Raw genomic sequence first — 18,661 nt, 5'->3', positions numbered from 1 at the left:
CATATTCAAGAACTCTTTTCCTTATAAGATGATAGAAGCAGAGTTCCAAAGACTTATGAACCTCAAAAATTCACTTCATTCAAATGGACAGTTGCTGATTGATTTGATTTGATTTTTTTTTTAATAAGAACAGTGACCCCTAGTTTAAGATTCTCCCAAAAGAAGAAACATCTTCTCCACATCTCCCCTGTCAAGACCCCTCTGGATTTTCTGTTTCAATCACATTGCCTCTTACTGCCGTAAACGGCAGCGGATACAAGCTTAGCCTGACCAGTCCTTTTGCGTAAGACAGCCACCCATTCTAGGTATTAAACATTCTCTGATCTGTTTCCAAATTTGGTACAATTTGCCTTGTCACTGACCCTTTATCACTGAGTCAGTTCTGCAGGGTCCTGTCCAGCATTATTTTTTGAGCACTAAAAAGGTTAAGATAAAATAGCCATGGTTTATCAGACCGTAAGCTGGTCTCTCATTACAGATGCACAACTAGTGGTGATTTAACGCGAGGCCACGACACTTCAGGCGGGGTAAGAGGTTGAGATGGTAACCTCAGCTGGTCCGAGAATTAAACTCTCTCTGTTGGCATCACTCTGTTTTGCTTTGTAAACCTGACATTTGGCCAACTGAGCTAACACCAATCCTTGTTAGGCACAGGAGAGGTCTTAGAAAAGTGGAGAATAGCCATTGTTGTTCCTTTGTTGAAGAAGGGCAATAGGAATGATCCAGGAAATTTATAGGCCAGTGACCCTTCTATCAAAGGTAGGGAAATTATTGGAGAAGGTTCTTACAGACAGGGTTTACTCGCGTTTGAAAAAAAATAGACTTATTAGGGATAGTCAGCATGGATTTATGCAGCGGAGGCTTGACTCATAAATTGAGTTTTGGAGGAAGTCATAAAGGTGATTGACAAAGAGAGTAGGGAGTGGATATTATCTACGTGGACTTAAGTAAAATGTTTGCTAAGTTCTGTCATGGTAGGCTCGTCTAGGAGATTAAGTCATATGGGATCCATGGTGAGTTGGTAAATGGAGGGATGTTTTTCTGATTGGAGGTCTGTGACCAATGGTGTTCCACAAGAATCCGTGCTGGGAGCTCTGCTTATAACACATGAAAATGGTTTGGATGAAATTGTAGGCAGACTGATTGATTGGAAATGACTCAAGTTTGTGGAGTTGCAGATATTGAGGAAGGTTGTCAAAGGATACGGCAGGATATTAGATCATTTGAAAAGTTGGGCAGAGAAATGGCAGATCGAGTTTGATCCAGACAAGTGTGAGGTGATGCATTTTGGGAGATCAAATACGAGAGCAATGTATAGTTTAAATAGCTGGACCCTTCGGAGCATTGATTATACAGAGGGATCTTGGGGTGCAAGTCCATTGCTCCTTGAAAGTGGCAACACAAGTGAATAAAAAAGGCATAAACAGCATGAGGTCAGGTCATTGAGTATAAAAGTTGGCAAGTCATGTTGCAGCTGTAACTTTAGGCCACGTTTAGAGTACTGTGTGCAGTTCCACTTGCCCCAATAAGGAATGATGTGCAGAGTGCAAAAGAGATTTATCAAGATGTTCCCTGGAATTGGAGTGTATAAACTATAAGTAAAAGCTGTTATGTTTTCGATAGAGCAATGGAGGCTGAGGCAGCGATCTGATCGTGTATAAAATTAAGGGGCATGGATAGGGTGAATAGTTGGAGTATTTTTCAGAGGGTGGAAGTGTCAGATACTAGGGGTATAGGTTCAAGGTGAGGGGGAGAAAGTTTAAAAGAGATGAGTGAGGAAAGTTTTTTTTTTTTTTTTTTTTAAATTTACACAAAGGCTGGTAAGTGCCTAGAACGTGCCGCTAAGGGAGGTTGTAGAAGCCGGTACAGTAGTAATGTTGAGGCATTTAAACAGACAGGGAACAGATGGATACAAATTATTTTCGGGGAGATGGGATTAATTTAGAATGGCATTATGATTGGTGCAGACAGAGTGGGCCAAAGGGCCTATTCTGTACTGTGTTGTTCTATGTTCTTATAACCGTGTGGGTTCAGTTCCCATCCTGGCTGAACTGTGGAACCCTCAGGTTAAACCACCACAGGTCATCTCGCTCTAATGGGAGAGCATCCTTGTGGTCTGGCCAGGCCATGGCAAACTTACCTGAGCTCTAACAAAATAGGGAATGATGAAGGCCCAGCACCAGTCACCTACCTACCTTATTGCAATAAGGGATTGAAAATTGCTAAGATTGTTTACTTCCTTAATGTGTATTTGATATAAAAAATATCTCAAATATGCTGCTTTTATGAGCAGCAATTGTACAAAATGTTTTGTTCTGGTTATTCTGATGAGCAGTAGAAGCCATGACATTAGTGTTTCACCATCCTTACTTGTGGTATATCGAACTTCTAACAATATGCTATGTCTGTTGCATTGCATTAATTGTTCCAATGTCTGAGTAGACTTTTTATGAATGATTTTGATTGAAATGTTCCAAAATACCCTTGAAGGAAAGGTTTGCCTTGAGATTAGTATCTATATAGCTCATAAGAGGTTAGAAATTTTATCTAAACTTTTCTTTGTGTACAATTGCTAGGCAAATGGGAACATTGAAGGATGAACAACTCTCTTTGAATGTGGAATGCAATTGGATTGGTTTCCACAATAATAAATTGTTATTGAATGGGTATTATAGCACCTGAAAGTCAAACAAAGAAATATTCAGTGGTTTTCAGGTTGTCATGTCCTTGATGGGAGGAATTAATTGAAAATCAAGCCCCACTATTAGTCACTTGGATGGTTGATGTTTGACTATGACCTATTTAACATAAAAGAAACTGCTGCCAAGTTTACTGCTGATCAAGAAAACAAAACTTATTTATTAAGCTATTTTGCCACAAGGATAACTTTGCTGCTATAATGTGCCAATTTAAACTATATCTAAGTGCACTAATAATCATACACAAATAAGAAGGATAAGATAAACAAGTTTTCCAGGATTATCATGGGTAAAAAATATTGGTAGAAAGGAACAAAGTAGGTGGATCAAGATCTGAAAGCAAAAGAGAAAATTAGGTGGAATTTCTCAGTTCCTTTGGGGTTTGGTGATGGTATTATGTTGACCACAGCAATTCAGTTAGTGGTCAGTTAGACCTAGGCCTTTGGTTAAATTAGAAGTTTTCTTTCTTTGCAAGGTCTTTGTTATTCCTTTCCCACTCAGTGAGAGCACCCAATCTGACTTATTTGCAGTCTTTTGGAGGTCTGAGAGCCCAATTATTCTCAATTCTGTGCCAAACTGCTACTTAAAACCAATCCAGAATTGGGCAGTTCTTCTTCTTTATTGCCCACCCAAAGATATCAGAGTGTCAGCACCTCTCTAAAGTATCAAGTCCAATTTCAGTAAAATTACATGCTCGTGTAATACTATGTGGAACCTCCACAATTCCACTTTTTCGTTTCAAGTTTATTTAAAATAAAACCAGTTCATCTCTGCCACAGAGCAGTTGCGTTTATATTTCAAATGAAATGTGTAGTCCGTATTTAAATGGAACATCTTCTGATCTCTTGAAGTTGCCAATTATGTTTATGCCTCGAGATAAAGGTGACTATTCTCAGTTCTGGGATTTGGAATGTCGTCTGGCTGCTGAACCACACAGGAAGCACAAGATTCAGTTTCAGCTTCATGGAGCGGTGAGTGTTGACTATAGTTTCAGCTTCATTTTGCAATCTTTATTTTCCTGGTTTTAAAAACTTAACATTGAGCAGTTCAATCACCTTATTTTGAGTTGACATTTCCACTTAGAATTTTTGAATGGGAGAGCATCATAAGTATGTGTTAAATTTAGGCAGTTATGGTAAAGTATACTGTTTAACAAAGAAAGATGAACATGTTCCACTGCTGTATGGAAACGAATTGAGAATGGGCATGTATTCTTTCTTCCTTGCATTGTGCGATATAGTGCAAACAAAAACTAGTTGGATCAATGCGTGATCTTTTAAAAGCAGGACAGCAGCCAAAAAAATTCTGAAAAGAATTAATGGATTTGTAGCCTTATAAAGTAGGCACGTTATGAATACAGACAATACATTTGCTAATAATGAGTGTTATGGCAAAAATGCATTTGTACGATTGGATGAACGATCATGTATTGAGAATGTGAAAGCTGAAGAGTTTCTCAGGAAAGTAGTGTCAGCATCATGCAACATCAATCACATATCATTTTGAATATCAAAATTGCATTTTTCATGTTGGCTATCAGCAAAGTTAAGACCAGAAACACACTGGAGGTGATGATCATACTATGATTTAAGAGTGTATAGTGAATGTATGTTCACTACTTGATTTTGGCTATTTGAAGTGTTTCAATTTCATACTGTTCCCACCCCCCTCTATCTCATGTATAATGGTCAGCCTGGTGTGATGAGCTGTCTGAGAGACAGATTCTAGTTAGTTGTGTGTCACTCTGGGTGTACTAGATCGTGCCAAGAAAGTATAATATTTGTTGAATTCATGTAAAAAGAAACTACTGCAGAAAGAAACGAATCATTTAAATATCATGGCCAGTGGGCCCAGGCAGCATCCTGGTTGGAGTGCTGAAAATTTGTGCTCCAGAATTAGCTGAATCTCTAGCCAAACTGCTCCAGTGCAACTACAACACTGGCATTTATCAACAATTTGTGGAAATTGCCTGTTCCTATAAAGCAGGACAAAAGTCCAACCAATTACTTCCTATTGATGGACTTTAAATCATCAAAAGAGGGACGTTGCCATTGTGATTGAGTGATATTTGTATCACCAAAAGCTCCACATTGCTCCAGATCTCATGAATTTGATCCAAATTTGACAATGAGCTGAATTCCAGAGGTGAGTGTGACTGCTCTTTCACATCATATTTGACTGAGTATGTCATTTAAGGAGTCTTGATGAAATTGAAATAATTGAGGTAAGATTCCTCTGTTTGGAGACTTTACCAGCACCAAAGAAGCCAAACATCTAGGCTGGAGGAGTTCCTGTGTTCAGTTCCATTCATATTTCTTCAGATACTGGAGCAGACCATTTCTGGAAGTGGCAAGTCCAAGGGCTTGTAACACCGATGCCAAACAAAAGCCAGGCAATATTCACCTCCAAGAGATTCTAACCATCTTCCCTTGACATTGCCACCACTGAATCTTCCATCATCAACTTCTTGTGCTCAATGTCAACAAAAAACTGAACTGGACTTGCCATATAAATACTGTGGCTATAAGACCTAGTCAGAGATTGGAAATTCTGTGGCAGCTGGTTCACCAAAATCATCTACAAGGCATAAGTCAAGAGTGTGATGGAATGCTTTCCGTTTTCTTGGAAGATATAGCGCCAACAACACTCTAAGCTTGATACTATCTGGCAAATAAAAATCTGCTTCATTAGCACGCTATCCGCTGCCTTTAATGTTCACTTTGTCTACCACCAGTGCACTGTGACCACGGTATGTACATACCGTCTACATGATTCACTGCAACAATTTGCCAAAGCTCCTTATCACCATGATGAGGGCAGCATGCTCAGGAGAACAAGATCACTATCCTAGCTTGCAAATATATTACTGTTTCTACTTTACTGGATCAAAATCCTGTAATTACCTGCCTAACAGCACTTTTGAGAGCACTTTCACCATACGGACTGCAGCAATTCAGAAAGACAGCTCACTACTACCTTGAGGCAACAAAGAATTGTTAATGAATGTTGGCATTTCTAACACCTGCAATATGTGAGTGATCTAAAATTAATTGATACTACAGCTGAATGGATAAGTAAATTTGATTTTGTTCTTCTGCTCAACCTTCAATAATTTGATATGGCATTTTTGTTAGTTTCATTGATTGATAAGTAATGAATGCAAATTATCTCTTTTTTTAGGGGTCAAAAGCTAAGGAGAGCTCCAAGGAAACTGATTCAGCCACAAAACTGGTGAAAACTGAAACAGCAATGAAAACCAGGAAATCTATATCAGAAAGATTGGCCAGAAAAGGGTTAGTAAAACAAAATTGCAATAAACATATTTCAAGAAATAGGGGTGGACCAGATGGCCCTTTTGAGCCTGCTCCACCATTCAATATGATCATGGTTGATCATTGTCCTTAAATTCACTATTTTTCCTGCTCCCCATATCTCCTTGGCTCCATGAGAGACCACATGTCTGTCTATGTCAGCCTTAAATATATTTAACAGTTTATTATTCACAATTCTTGGGTAAAGAATTTCACCAATTCTCAACCTATTGACTGAAGAAATTTTATTTTCATCTCATTCCAAAATGATTGGCACCTTCTCCTAAAACTCTGCTGTCATATTGTAGATTCTCCAGCTAGCAGGGAAAACGATCACTGTCTAGCCCAGTCCCTTAAATTGGTGAAGAACTGCCTTGGACATGTTCTACTTTTTTGTTCCCCCTGTTGGTGTGTTATGAACTTCCTCTTCTTTTCTTCAGTCAAAAGTATTACAGCTTTGCCGAGTTACAATTGCTTGGGCCATAAATATGATAATGTGAGAGATTATATGTTGACATTACAGCCAATCCTGATCTTGTCCTTTTACCTGACGATACTTTCACACAGCCACTTCCCTTCTCCACACTATCCTTTGAGTTAAATTGAACTTCAGTGGTATTATTAGAATCTAATAAGCTTTTGCATTGCACATCATTGAAATAGCTTGATTGGACCATGAAAACTTTGTTATCCTACTTTCCCATTTGAAGGATTAAAAAAAAATTACCATCCTAGTTTGAAACAAGAAACTAATAAGTAGAATGATCACTGATAATTTTGTACTATGTTTGGGTTAATAGGCTGGTGGCCCTAGGCCTCAAGAATGTATGCTTTAATTTTGGTGTCAAAAAGTACCTGGATCCTAATTTTGTTTCCGTTGGAATTATTTAGTGATGATAGGGAGGGGTGACTGAAGCATACAAGATTCCAAATGGTCATGACAAGGTGAAACAGAAACCTCTTTTGCAGGTTAGGGTTCACGGTCCTAAAAAGGCAACTCCTCACTTTTTTTTTAAACAGGGATTAAGCAAATCTTTTTCTCTCAGAACGTTATGCAATTTTCGAACTTTGCCTCATGAGGCAACGTAAGCGGGGTCATTGAATGTTTTTAAGGTGGAAGTCGATTCTTGTTAAGCAAGAGAATGAAAGGTCATCGGGCAGTGATGGAAATGTGGAATTTAAAAAGCAAACTGATCAGCCAGAGTCGTATTGAATAGCAGAGCAGATTCAAGCAGCTAATACGTCCAATTCAAATGTATATTCTCAAATGTTTTCTTAGAGCATACCAAGAGAAGCTGCTGCAGTCTTTGTTTTTCTCAATGATTGTCTGTTAACTTGAGGTTCCTATGATTGATTGTAGCAACTATGGCTGTTCCAGAGAAAATTATATTTGAGAAAAGACCCTTGAGTTTGTATCCCTATGTATAGACAGTAATGGACATAGCCTTGGCCTGACCTGGATTGGGTAAGGATTATGCAAGGTGAAACTCTATCCATTTCGCTCTCAACTGCGGAAGAAAAGATAGATTGTGAATTTGATTGCAGCTTCTTTGTTTGCCTGTATATCTATTTTGTGATTATTGCAACTAATCCAGCTTGCACATTGATCTTTCGGCCAATCTAAAATTTTAAGTTTGTTGTTTTCAGACAAGAACAGCCACCTTTCAAAGGTGTATTTGCTCCTGAGGATCTGTACTCGTTTCCAGCAACACCTGTTGGAGAATCAAGCACATTAAAGATTAATTTGCGCAATAGTTCATCTGTTGCGCATATGGTGAGTTCCTTCTGCGCAGCAAGTTTAAACACTAAATATTAGTGCCAATTTCTAAATGATCATTCCTAAAACAAACCCATAACTTACGTTTGTTACAAAACAAGATGATGACATAAAGCAGAAGAATCCTTGCTCACGAGGAACTACTCGAGTGTTTTGAGACATGCTGACGGCACAATGATTTACAAATTTTTTTTTAAATCTTTGATTATTGCTTAATACCAGATGTTTAGAGATCAAATACTGAGGCACTTTTCCTGGATTTCCAAGTTTCTTTTCAACAAACCTGGGATATGCAGCTAGAATAATTTGCTTCCTGAATTGTTTCTGAAGTATGGGTTACAGAGAAAATGTATCTTCCTTTTAGATTTAACTTCCAAAACTTGACAGTGAATCTGATCCTTTGCAATTGATGCCGGCCATGTTTTTTTTTAGAAGAAACTTTCCAAGTGTACAACTAATATACTTTGTATTTTCTGTATCTTGTCTGCTGCAAGGGGCCAGATAATGTTGACATGCCAGGTCTCACTGCCATTCTTTACTTTGTGTATAAGCTATCCTAGGTAGCTGGGTTTCCCTCAAAATCATCTACAAATCTCCTGGTTAATTTTGACTCCAGGAGAAGCTCTCTGCAAATTGCTAACCACAACATTTCAGAACTTAAGACGGTTTCTCCTGCTTTTCTCCTTAAATTCCTCCTTAGTTGCACCCATCATCCTTGCATCCATTTAGAAGTGTAAGAAACGTGTGGGTTTCCTTGTTATTGTGTATCAGCTGCGTTCCTCCCTTTCACTTCCACACTAAACCAAGCTCATCTTCTCCAGTTTCTATATCTTGACCACCTGACCGTGTGACTTGCCAACTACTGACTCAGCCCTATTCCATCAATATTGTTACCACCCAGTTCTTTTTCCCAGACCCCTGTGCTAACTTGCAATAAGTTCTGTGCTTTCTACACTCGTGTTTCAGTTTGGAAGTTTTCATCCCAATGTTTAAATCAATTGATGTTTTCATGTCTCCATTTCTAAGCAACTTCAGTCCTACAATATATTTCTCCGATTCTGGCTGCTTCTCCCCCCACTTTCTTCACCTCAACGTTGATAGCCATGTATTCAGTTATCCAGGTGTGAAGCTATGGAATTCACTGCTAAACTTTTTCCATCTTCCTCCTCCTCTTCTAAGATTTTTGGGGCAAAAAAAATACAAGGAGCAAGCTTTTGGTCACCGATATGGATGTCATCACCTCTGGCTTGTATCAATTTTTGATTCCTTCCTGTGAGATTCCTTGAAGATTCTACAAGGTTAAAGGCACTATCTAAAGTGATAATTTGTTGCTGTTGTCTGAAGTTTTGCGGTTGAGTTTGTGTGTTGACATTGTTGAACATATTTGTAAGGTCAACAAAGATAACTGATGCTGAACTGTTTATTTCAACTTTTAATTATCCATTATGGGAAGGGATGGGCATATAAATAGCAAGACAATAGAGTAATAGTCTTGTCTTGTATAAAAATTGTCCTAACTGCTTTTCTTTAATAATACAAAAGTAGCTCACAAGGAGAGTTTACTTTCTTTATCACATCGGAGGTCGCAGATAGAGCAACAATTTGTATCGATATGACACGATTTTAAGGTAGCAAACAAAACACAACAGACCTGAAAGGAAGATGATGTTTTGTTGAGGTCAGTCATCTCATCTAAAGAACATTACTGCAAAATTTCCTCAGCACCCCTAGGTTCAACCATCTAAAACAGCTTAGTCAGTGACTGACTGTCCTTCAGAGGATGTCGGGGCAAGGATGTTTGCTGATGATTGCATGGTGTCCAGCACCACTCATCACATTTCAGATATTGAACCAGTCTGTGTCCAAAAGCAGCAAGACCTAAACAACTTCCAGGCCTGGGCTGACAGTTGTAAGTGTCAATGACCATCTCCAACAAGAAAATCCAACCATTGTCTCTTGACTTTCACTGATATTACCATCACTTAACATTACAGGGATTACCATTGACCAGAAATTATTTAGACCAGCTATATAAATACTATGGCTAGAAGAGCAGGTCAGAGTCTGGGAATTCTGCAGTGAATAACTCACTACCTGACTCCCTGAAAGCCTGTTTGCTATCTACAAGGCACAAGGAGTGTGCTGAAATACTCTCTACTTGCCTGGATGAATGCCACTCCAACACTAAAGAAGCTTGATACCAGGAAAAGCAGCATGCTGTCTGAGCTGTTCATCATTCACTCCTTCCACTGTTGTTGTACAGTGGCAGAAATGTGTATGTACCACCTACAAGGTGCACTGCAACAACTGCAGGTTCCTTAGACAGCACCTTCCAAACCAGTGCTCTCTACAACTTAGAAGGGCAAGCAATAGGTCTGTAGGGACACCATCATCAGCCAGTTCCCCTCCAAACCCCATACCATCTGACTTGGAACTATATCACTGTTCCTTCAGTGGCTAAATGAAAATCCTGGAACTCCCTTAACAACAGTTTGTATACCTGCAGCGGTTCAAGAAGACAGCTCATTGCTACCCTATCAAGGGCAAATTGGGATGTACAGTACATGCCTCGTCAACGGTGGCTGTATCCCATGAATGATTTATTTTAAAAGCCCACTGCACTTCACAGAAGAAATATTGAGTAACATTAGACACCAAGCTAATGATATATTGAATGATGAAAACACTGATGAAATGTTTTGAGCCAGTGTCAAATTTTACATTATTCTGTAATTGCATATCTTGGAATGCATGCATGTTGCATAGATGTGCATTATACAGCAGAAGGCACTATTTGCAGCTGCTAGTAGCTATTTCCAAGCCATTGACTGCTTTGAGAGCAAAGAACTTGATATCTGCATTTATGGGGTTGTGTGTTGTTTTTGACTTGACCCAAGCATCACTAGTAAATACAGTCTTGCAGTTTGCTATTGGCTGTAGGCTTCTTTAACTTGCTGAATGGGTTGAGCCATCATTATTTACAAAAACAGTATCTAAACAAGAGCAAGCTGATTGTGTGACAACTTTGTCTTAAAGTTTTTAGGCTTGCCTGTTGTTTGTTTAAGGAACTATAAACTTACAGGGCTCGCTTAACAACTTAACATGCATTATCAGATGGGGAGCACATCTATGATTTTTAGTTTCGGTTCCCATGAAGACAAATAAATGGCCTGTAGCCGGGTGCGGGGTGGGGGGGGGGCAGCGGTGGAGAATGGGGGTAGTGGCAGGTGCTGAACTGGCTTAGCAGTAATGTTACGGGGCCAATAATAGGATCGCAAGCAAATCCTTTTAGGATGTGGTTTCAAATTCCACGATAGATGGTGAAATTTGAGTTCAGTAAATAAAAGTCTGGAATTATAATTTGCCTGATGGCAACTACTGTTCATTGTTTGTTTTTAAAAACCCATCTGGTTCACTATTGTCCTTTTTAAGGAATGATATTGCCATCCTTACCTGATTTGGTATTTTGTTTTATTCAGACATGAGATGTGGGCCTCACTGGCTAGGCCAGCATTTATTGCCCAGGGAAGTTGCAAGCCAAATACATTGTGCATCTAGAGTCCCCTATAGGATAAATCAGGTGAGGATGGCAGTTTCCTTCCCTAAAGGATGTTTTTCCTGACGACAGATTGATGTTTTCATAGTTGTCATTTGATTTTTTTTTTTGTATTGAATTCAAATTCCTCCATCTGCAGTGGCAGAATTCGAACCTTATTCCCAGAACATTACCTTGGTCTCTAGTTTAATGGTCGATTTGATAATATCACTCGCCAACCCCTCCCCAGATCTACGTGTGGATCTGGACCCACTGAAATGTGATTGAGTCTTAACTGCTCTCTGAAATGGCAAGCCAATTAATTGAATCAAGCCACTATGAGGCCTAAATGAAGGAATAGGACTGGACAGACCGTGGAATTGGGCACAGCACCTGAAACGACAATATCAAACACAGACCTGTTGACCCTGCGAAGCCCTCTTGCCACCTTCTGGGAATTTGTAGCAAAACTGAAAGTGCTTTACAGACTAGTTGAACAACAGCCTGATACAGTCATGCTTATCTTATAGCAATCTGTCAAATCCTACCAGCACCAGCCCAGCATGTGTCCTGTCCCATCAGCAGAACAGACCTCTAGAGGTGGCGGCACAATGTTACAGTTACAAAGGATTTACCATTGAAGTCCTCAACATTGACTCTTGATCCCTTAAGATCTCATGGCATCAGGTTAGACGTAGCCAAGGAGACCTCCTGGCAAATGCCACCTTTTAAGTTGCTGCCACACTTGTACATACTTTTGTCCTCCTCCCCTGCAGGCTAATTAGAGCACAATTGCTGTCACCAGGCTGGCCAGGTTATTTCTGCTAGACTGGGCCTGAGGCAAGTGTTAAGGAACCAACAAGATGGAAAAGTCTCTAGTTCTTGGCAAACCACCTGTCACGTGTGAAATCCTTTCATGACACTATCAGCAAGAGTGTCCATTGCCTAGTCCTGGTGAAGATTAAGCTCTGCCTACACATTCAGGATAATCATGTTGTGTGGCACTACAACTATGCTAACTGGATCAGACTTTGAACAGATCTAGCAACTCAAAATAGAGCATCTTTGAGGTGCTAAGGGCCATCAGAATTCAACCAGTATCTGCAATCTCATGACCTAACACATTCCCCACTCTATAATTTGTCATCCAGTACATGTAAAAATGAGGCGTCAACCTACAACACCAGACTAGAGTCAAACAGCAGAAGTAACATGCAACAGTCAAGTGACCCCACAACCCCCAATGGATCAGATGAAGCTCTTTAGTTCTGCTACATCCAGTCATGAATGGTGATAGACATATAAACAACTTGCTAGAGGACAGGCTCAACAACTATCCCTATCCTCAATGATGGGGTGGCTGAGCGCATCAGTGCAAAGTGATAGAAGATGTAATTGACAGTGCTATCAAGTAGAAGTTGCAAGATAACCTGCTCACTGCTTCATTTTGCCTTCTACTCCTGCTCTCATTATAGCCGTAGTCCAAACGTGGACAAAACGGCTTAATTCCAGAGGCGTGGTGAGTGACAGCCTTTCATTCTAAGGTTATGCATGACAGCGTGACATCAGGAATATCCACCAAAACTGCAGTCAGTGGGAATTGGGGGTGGGGGAGCTTTCTGCTGATTGGACTCATGGCTAGCACAGGGTAAGATGGTTATTGTTGGAACTCAATCATCTTAGCCCCAGGACATCACTATGAGGCTTTCTGAGGGTGTCCTAGTCCCAACCATTTTCAGCGTCTTCACCAATGATCTTCCCTCGTCATAAGGTCAGAATTGAGGTTGTTCACTGCATGATGTTTAGTTTGTGACACCTCGATTACTGAAGCATATGCATCCGTATGCAACAGGACCTGGAAAACATCTGGGTTGGCTGATGAGTGGCAAGAAATGTTGTTGCCACAGCTGTCAGGAAATGATCATCTCCAAAAACAGAGTCTAACATTGTTTTCCCCCTCCCCCCAAAAAAATCAGTAGCATTACCATTGTTGAATTCTCTTCTTATCAACAACCTGGAAGATACCATCAATCAAAAACTGAACTGGATCAACTATATATGTATTATGGGTCAGTGGCTAGAAATTCCGCAGTGAATAACTTGCCACTTGCCACCTGTCACCCAAATGCTGCCAATCACCTACAAAGCACGGACACGAGTGTGATCAAAATACTTCTCATTTGCCTGTCGAGTTCTGTTCCAACTTCATTCAAGAAGCTTCATGCAATCCAAAGCGAAGCAGCCCACTCAACTGGCACCCCGTACTCCAGAAGCACTGCAGTAATTCATCAAGGCTCCACCTTCCACACCACCTAGAAGGATAAGGGCAGCAGATGCATGAGAACACTACCACCTGTAAGTTTCCCTCCAAGTCTCTCTCTGCCATGCCTTGGAACCAGTGTGCCCCTATGCCCCAAATACTGCAACTGTTCAAGAAGGCACCTTGCCCAGGCCACTTAGGATTGGACAATAAATACTGGCCTACCCAGCTATGTCCATATTGCATGAAGGAATGAAGATAATAAAGTACAGCAGTTTACTGTGTGGAATCAGTTTAAATTCAACGTACTGAGAAGGACTTTTACTTCATCAGTGAGCTTGAGCCAGTGACCTTGGTAGCCAAATCAGAACAGTTTTTAAGCAACGCACTTGAAATGTTTGTTTTGAGGCTGTGACATTTTCTCTGTCAGATTTTCTGACTTGGAGGACAAGTATCTTTATGTATAAATCATGATTTCTCAGGTCGCTCATCTTTGCTGCATTTGTTCCATTTTAAATCATAATGAGGGAAATGGCTGGAATTGATATACATGTGATGACAAGTGCCCCTTATCCTTTTAGGTGGTTCAACACCTGTTTGAAAAACTGGAGAGATTGTGTTCATTATTGTTTCAGCATTACTTTTATTGTACTGTTGTACCCTGGGGAGTGTCATCAAACAGAGACGAGGGGTTCAGGTATATAGTTCTTTGAAATTGGTGTCATGGGTAGACAGGGTAATGAAGGCGTTTGGTGCACTTGTCTTCATTGAGTACAGGAGTTGGGATGTCATGTTCCAGCTGTATAGGACGTTAGTGAGGCCACTTTTGAAATACTGAATACAGTTCTGGTCGCTCTGTTATAGGAAAGGGTGCAGAAGAAAAGATTTAGAAGGACGTTATTGGGACTGGAATGTTTAAGTTATAAGGAGAGGCTTGATAGGCTGGGACTTTTTTTGCTGGAGTGTAGGAGGTTGAGGAGTGAATCATGAGGGGCATAGATAAAGTGAATATCAAAGGTCTTTTTCCCTAGGGTAGGGTATTTCAAAACTAGAGGGCATATTTTTAAGGTAAGTGGGGGGGAAATTTTAAAAGGAACCGGACGGCAACTTTTCCTCACAGTTCATTCTATATATGCACCATCCTCTGTGTGAAAGTAGTAGGTGCAGGTACAGTTACAACATTTAAAAGACATTTGTATGGGTATGTGAATAGGAAACTTTGGAGGGATATGGGCCAAACTCAGGCAATTGGGACAAGTTTAAGTTTGGGAAACCTGTTTGGTGTGGATGAGTTGGACGAAAGGGTCTGTTTCCATGTTGTGTATGACTATATAACCTGTTTTGTTGAGGTAACAGATTTAATGATGAGACTTAGGTCGGTTTTTTTTTTTCCTTCCTTCTTCACCAAAAACTGTTCAAGTTGCAGTATGATTCGTTCTGATGGTACACTCTGCTATCCATATGGCAAGATTTGGTGGGGAATGTAAACTAACTTTCATGGGTTGGGAGGTGTTAGAGGGGAGTGGAAATAGTAAATTGACAGCTTAAAAGAGAATGCAGCCAGAAATAGTGGCTGTGTAGAAAATAAATGATCTGAGATCAGGAAGATGCAAGCAATTATTAAGTGGCAAATGATTACATTCATAAGCGAAAGGATAGAATAATTAGAAATCAAGTAACTGAAATCAGGAACTGTACCTTGAGCTTCTTTTATGCGAGGCCAAGGTCAACGTAAAGAACGGCAGATAATTGAGATGGCAAACAACCAAATGTTAAGAATAGTGTTTTGTTTTTATACTTGCCCTTTTATACTTGAATGACAATGTGCAAGGGAAGGGGGTACAGCTGTGGAGAATGGATCATGATTCACAAGGACAATGTTCACTTCAAACTGCTTAAAGGAAGAGGAAGATAATTTGCTAGATGGAATCACTTTGGAGTTTTCAGAAAAACATTTTCATTATGATGGGATAGAAGGGAAACAATATTGTGCTTTTTCCAAGGGCTGGGAAAATGTGGCAAATAGGGCTCTTGATCGTATTGAGTTATGGATTTATTATCACGTGTACCAAGATACAGTGAAAAGTGTTGTTTAGCATTCTATACAGGCATATCGTACCATACAAGTGCATTAGGGTAGCAGAGTAGAATGCAGAGTACAGTGTTACAGCCACAGAAAAAATGCAGTATGGAATTAACATTTGAGATGTCCGTTCAAAATTCCGATAACAGTGGGGAAAGAAGCAGTTCTTGCATCTACTCGTAAGTATTTTGGAACTTTTATATCTTCAGCCCGATGGAACAAAGTATTACCAGGGTGGGAAGGGGTCTTTGATTATGTTGGTTGCATTGCTGAGATAGAGGGAAGTGTAGACTGAGTCAATGGATGAAAGGCTGGCGTGTATGCTGGACTGGGCTATATTCATGACTCCCTGTAGTTTCTTGCAGTTTTGGGAAAAGCAGTTGCCATACTACGCTGTGAATCATCCGGATAGGATGCTTTCTATGGTGCATCTATTAATAAAGTTGGTAAGAGTCCTTGTGGCCATGCTAAATTTCCTTAGCGTCCTGAGGAAGTAGAGATGTTGTGTGCTTTCTTGACCATCGCATCGACATGGGTGGACGGTATGGAGTGATAGGCATCTTTGGTTGTATAGCATTGGTCAAGGATGTTCGGGCCAAGAGATGTGTTGGTGGTATTTTTATAGCACGTTCTTAAGACTGGCCTGGTTGGAGTCACCAACTACAATGACAAGGCCTCGGGGTATTCTGTCCAAAAATTTTGTAGCATTGTGTACTTGAAGTGCACTGTTCACTTCCGCATGGGGTGGGATGTAGACAGCTCTCAGGATAGCGGAAGTGAACTTGACAACAGGTAGTAGGGACAGCTCTTTAAGATATTCTAGGTCCAGGGTGCAGTAACCTGCCAGGGTTGCCACATCTGAGCACCAGGTGAACTAAGAACTCCCCCAGCCAAATGACACAGCCAATTATAGCAGGAGTAAGCCATGTTTCTATAAAACTAAGCACATAGCAGTCTCTTAATTGCCTTTGGAAGATGAGGCTATCTTTAAGTTCATCCATTTTGTTCTCAGTGGCTTGGATGTTTGCCAGGAAACTCTGATGTTTCAATCTCACCTGAAGTCCAGCATGTCTCCTGTGTTACCTGAGTAGTTAGATGGCTGCTCCTATTCGATCTTGGGTGTCGGTGAGGAAACTCTGGAAGGCAAGTGTGTTATCCCGATGGGCTCCTGGGCACCAGTTGTGGCCTTGAGTGTTGCAGGGGGGATCTTGTGGCCAGTTCACTCGGGCCTCCTCGATGTCACATCACTGTGTTTCTTGTTCCCGCGCTGGTCGAGCCTTGGTTTGGTCTTGGTTTTCATGAGATTGGGAAGTCAGGCCTGTGAGAGGTCGGAAGGCTTCTTGGCTTGTGGTTCCAGTGTCGGCGAGGTATGTAGGTTCTTCCAATGGGTTCCCGGGCACTAGTTTCGTTCACAAGCGCTTCGAGGGTGGGGGGGTGGTTTCTTGCAGCCGGTCTGGCTGAATCACTGTGGGGTTTGGTCATGCTCGCATGCTGGTTGGGCCTCGGTTCCAGGTTTCCAGTTCCCCTGAGCTTGTGATTCCAACATCAGTAATTTGAGCCTCGTTGGTTATAGAATGTTTAAACCTGTAAGTAGATTTAAGCGAACATTGTTATTAATTCTGATATACATAGAATTGAGGATTAGAAGAGCAGAATGATTATAAGATATGTAAGAATGAGATCTGCTGTAGACAGTTCGCAAAACATCACCATCTTTGGGTCTTTGAATGTTTGTTTTTACCATCTTACCTGCCAATATATGCGGAAAGGAGTAGATAAGAATTCTCTTCCTTCTCTCTCATCGGAGACAGTTCAGAGAAGGTTCGTTGGAACGTTCCCCGGTATGGAGAGATTGTCTAATGATCAAAGGCAGAACAGGTTGGGACACTACTCACTGGAGTTTTCTTATGAGAGGTGATTATAATTGAAAATTATAGGAAAATAAGGGGCTTGACAGAGTAAATACTAAAAAGATGTTTCATCTCATGGGAGAGCCTAGGACCAGAGAGCACAGTCTCAGAATGAAGGGATACTAATTTAAGACTGCGATTAACATAAGAACGTAAGAACTAGGAGCAGGAGTAGGCCATCTGGCCCCTCGAGCCTGCCCCGCCATTTAATAAGATCATGGCTGATCTTTTTGAGACTCAGCTCCACTCACCCGCCTACTCACCATAACCCTTAATTCCTTTACTGTTCAAAAATTTATCTAGCCTTGCCTTAAAAACATCCAGTGAGGTAGCTTCAACTGCTTCACTGGGCAGAGAATTCCACAGATTCAAAACCCTTTGGGTAAAGAAGTTCCTCCTGACCTCAGTCCTACATCTGCTTCCTTTTATTTTGAGGCTATGCCCCCTAGTCCTAGTTTCACCTGCTAGCGGAAACAACCTCCCTGCCTCCACCTTATCTATTCCCTTCATAATCTTATATGTTTCTATAAGATCTCCCCTCATTCTTCTGAATTCCAGTGAGTATAATCCCAGTCTACTCAGTCTCTCCTCATAATCCAACCCTCTCAACTCTGGAATCAACCGAGTGAATCTACTCTGCACCCCCTCCAGTGCTAGTATATCCCTTCTCAAGTAAGGAGACCAAAACTGCGCACAGTACTCCAGGTGTGGCCTCACCAGGACCCTATACAGCTGCAGCATAGCCTCCCTGTTTTTAAACTCCATCCCTCTAGCAATGGCAGACAAAATTCCATTTGCCTTTTTAATTTCCTGCTGCACCTGCAATCCTACTTTTAGTGATTCATGCACAAGGACACCCACGTCCCTCTGCACAGCAGCGTGCTGCAATTTTTTACCATTTAAAACATAGTCCGTTTTGCTGTTATTCCTACCAAAATGGATGACCTCACACTTACCAACATTGTACTCCATCTGCCAAACCTTTGCCCACTCACTTAGACTATCTGTATCCCTGTGCAGACTTTCAGTGTCTTCTGCACACTTTGCTCTACCACTCACCTTAGTGTCATCTGCAAATTTTGACAC

General features: G+C 40.8%; 1 protein-coding gene across 1 annotated transcript in view; it reads left to right on the top strand.

Moving 5' to 3' along the window:
* The window catches only part of LOC109933048 (centrosomal protein of 192 kDa), an 80,956-nt gene extending 63,269 nt beyond the window's left edge, over positions 1-17,687 (top strand). Inside the window, exons 22-25 of the mRNA XM_048596195.1 lie at positions 3,551-3,670; positions 5,880-5,992; positions 7,658-7,784; positions 16,678-17,687. Coding sequence (XP_048452152.1) covers positions 3,551-3,670; positions 5,880-5,992; positions 7,658-7,784; positions 16,678-16,752 — 435 coding nt within the window. The 3' untranslated portion in view covers positions 16,753-17,687. The remainder of the gene's footprint in view (positions 1-3,550; positions 3,671-5,879; positions 5,993-7,657; positions 7,785-16,677) is intronic.
* The last annotated feature ends 974 nt before the right edge of the window (positions 17,688-18,661 follow it).

This window comes from Rhincodon typus, chromosome 4, assembly GCF_021869965.1.
Source record: "Rhincodon typus isolate 14 chromosome 4, sRhiTyp1.1, whole genome shotgun sequence".
In the NCBI taxonomy this organism is placed as follows: domain Eukaryota; kingdom Metazoa; phylum Chordata; class Chondrichthyes; order Orectolobiformes; family Rhincodontidae; genus Rhincodon; species Rhincodon typus.
The sequence above is the reverse complement of the archived record's forward strand: the minus strand, read 5'-3'. Positions and strand labels throughout refer to the sequence as shown.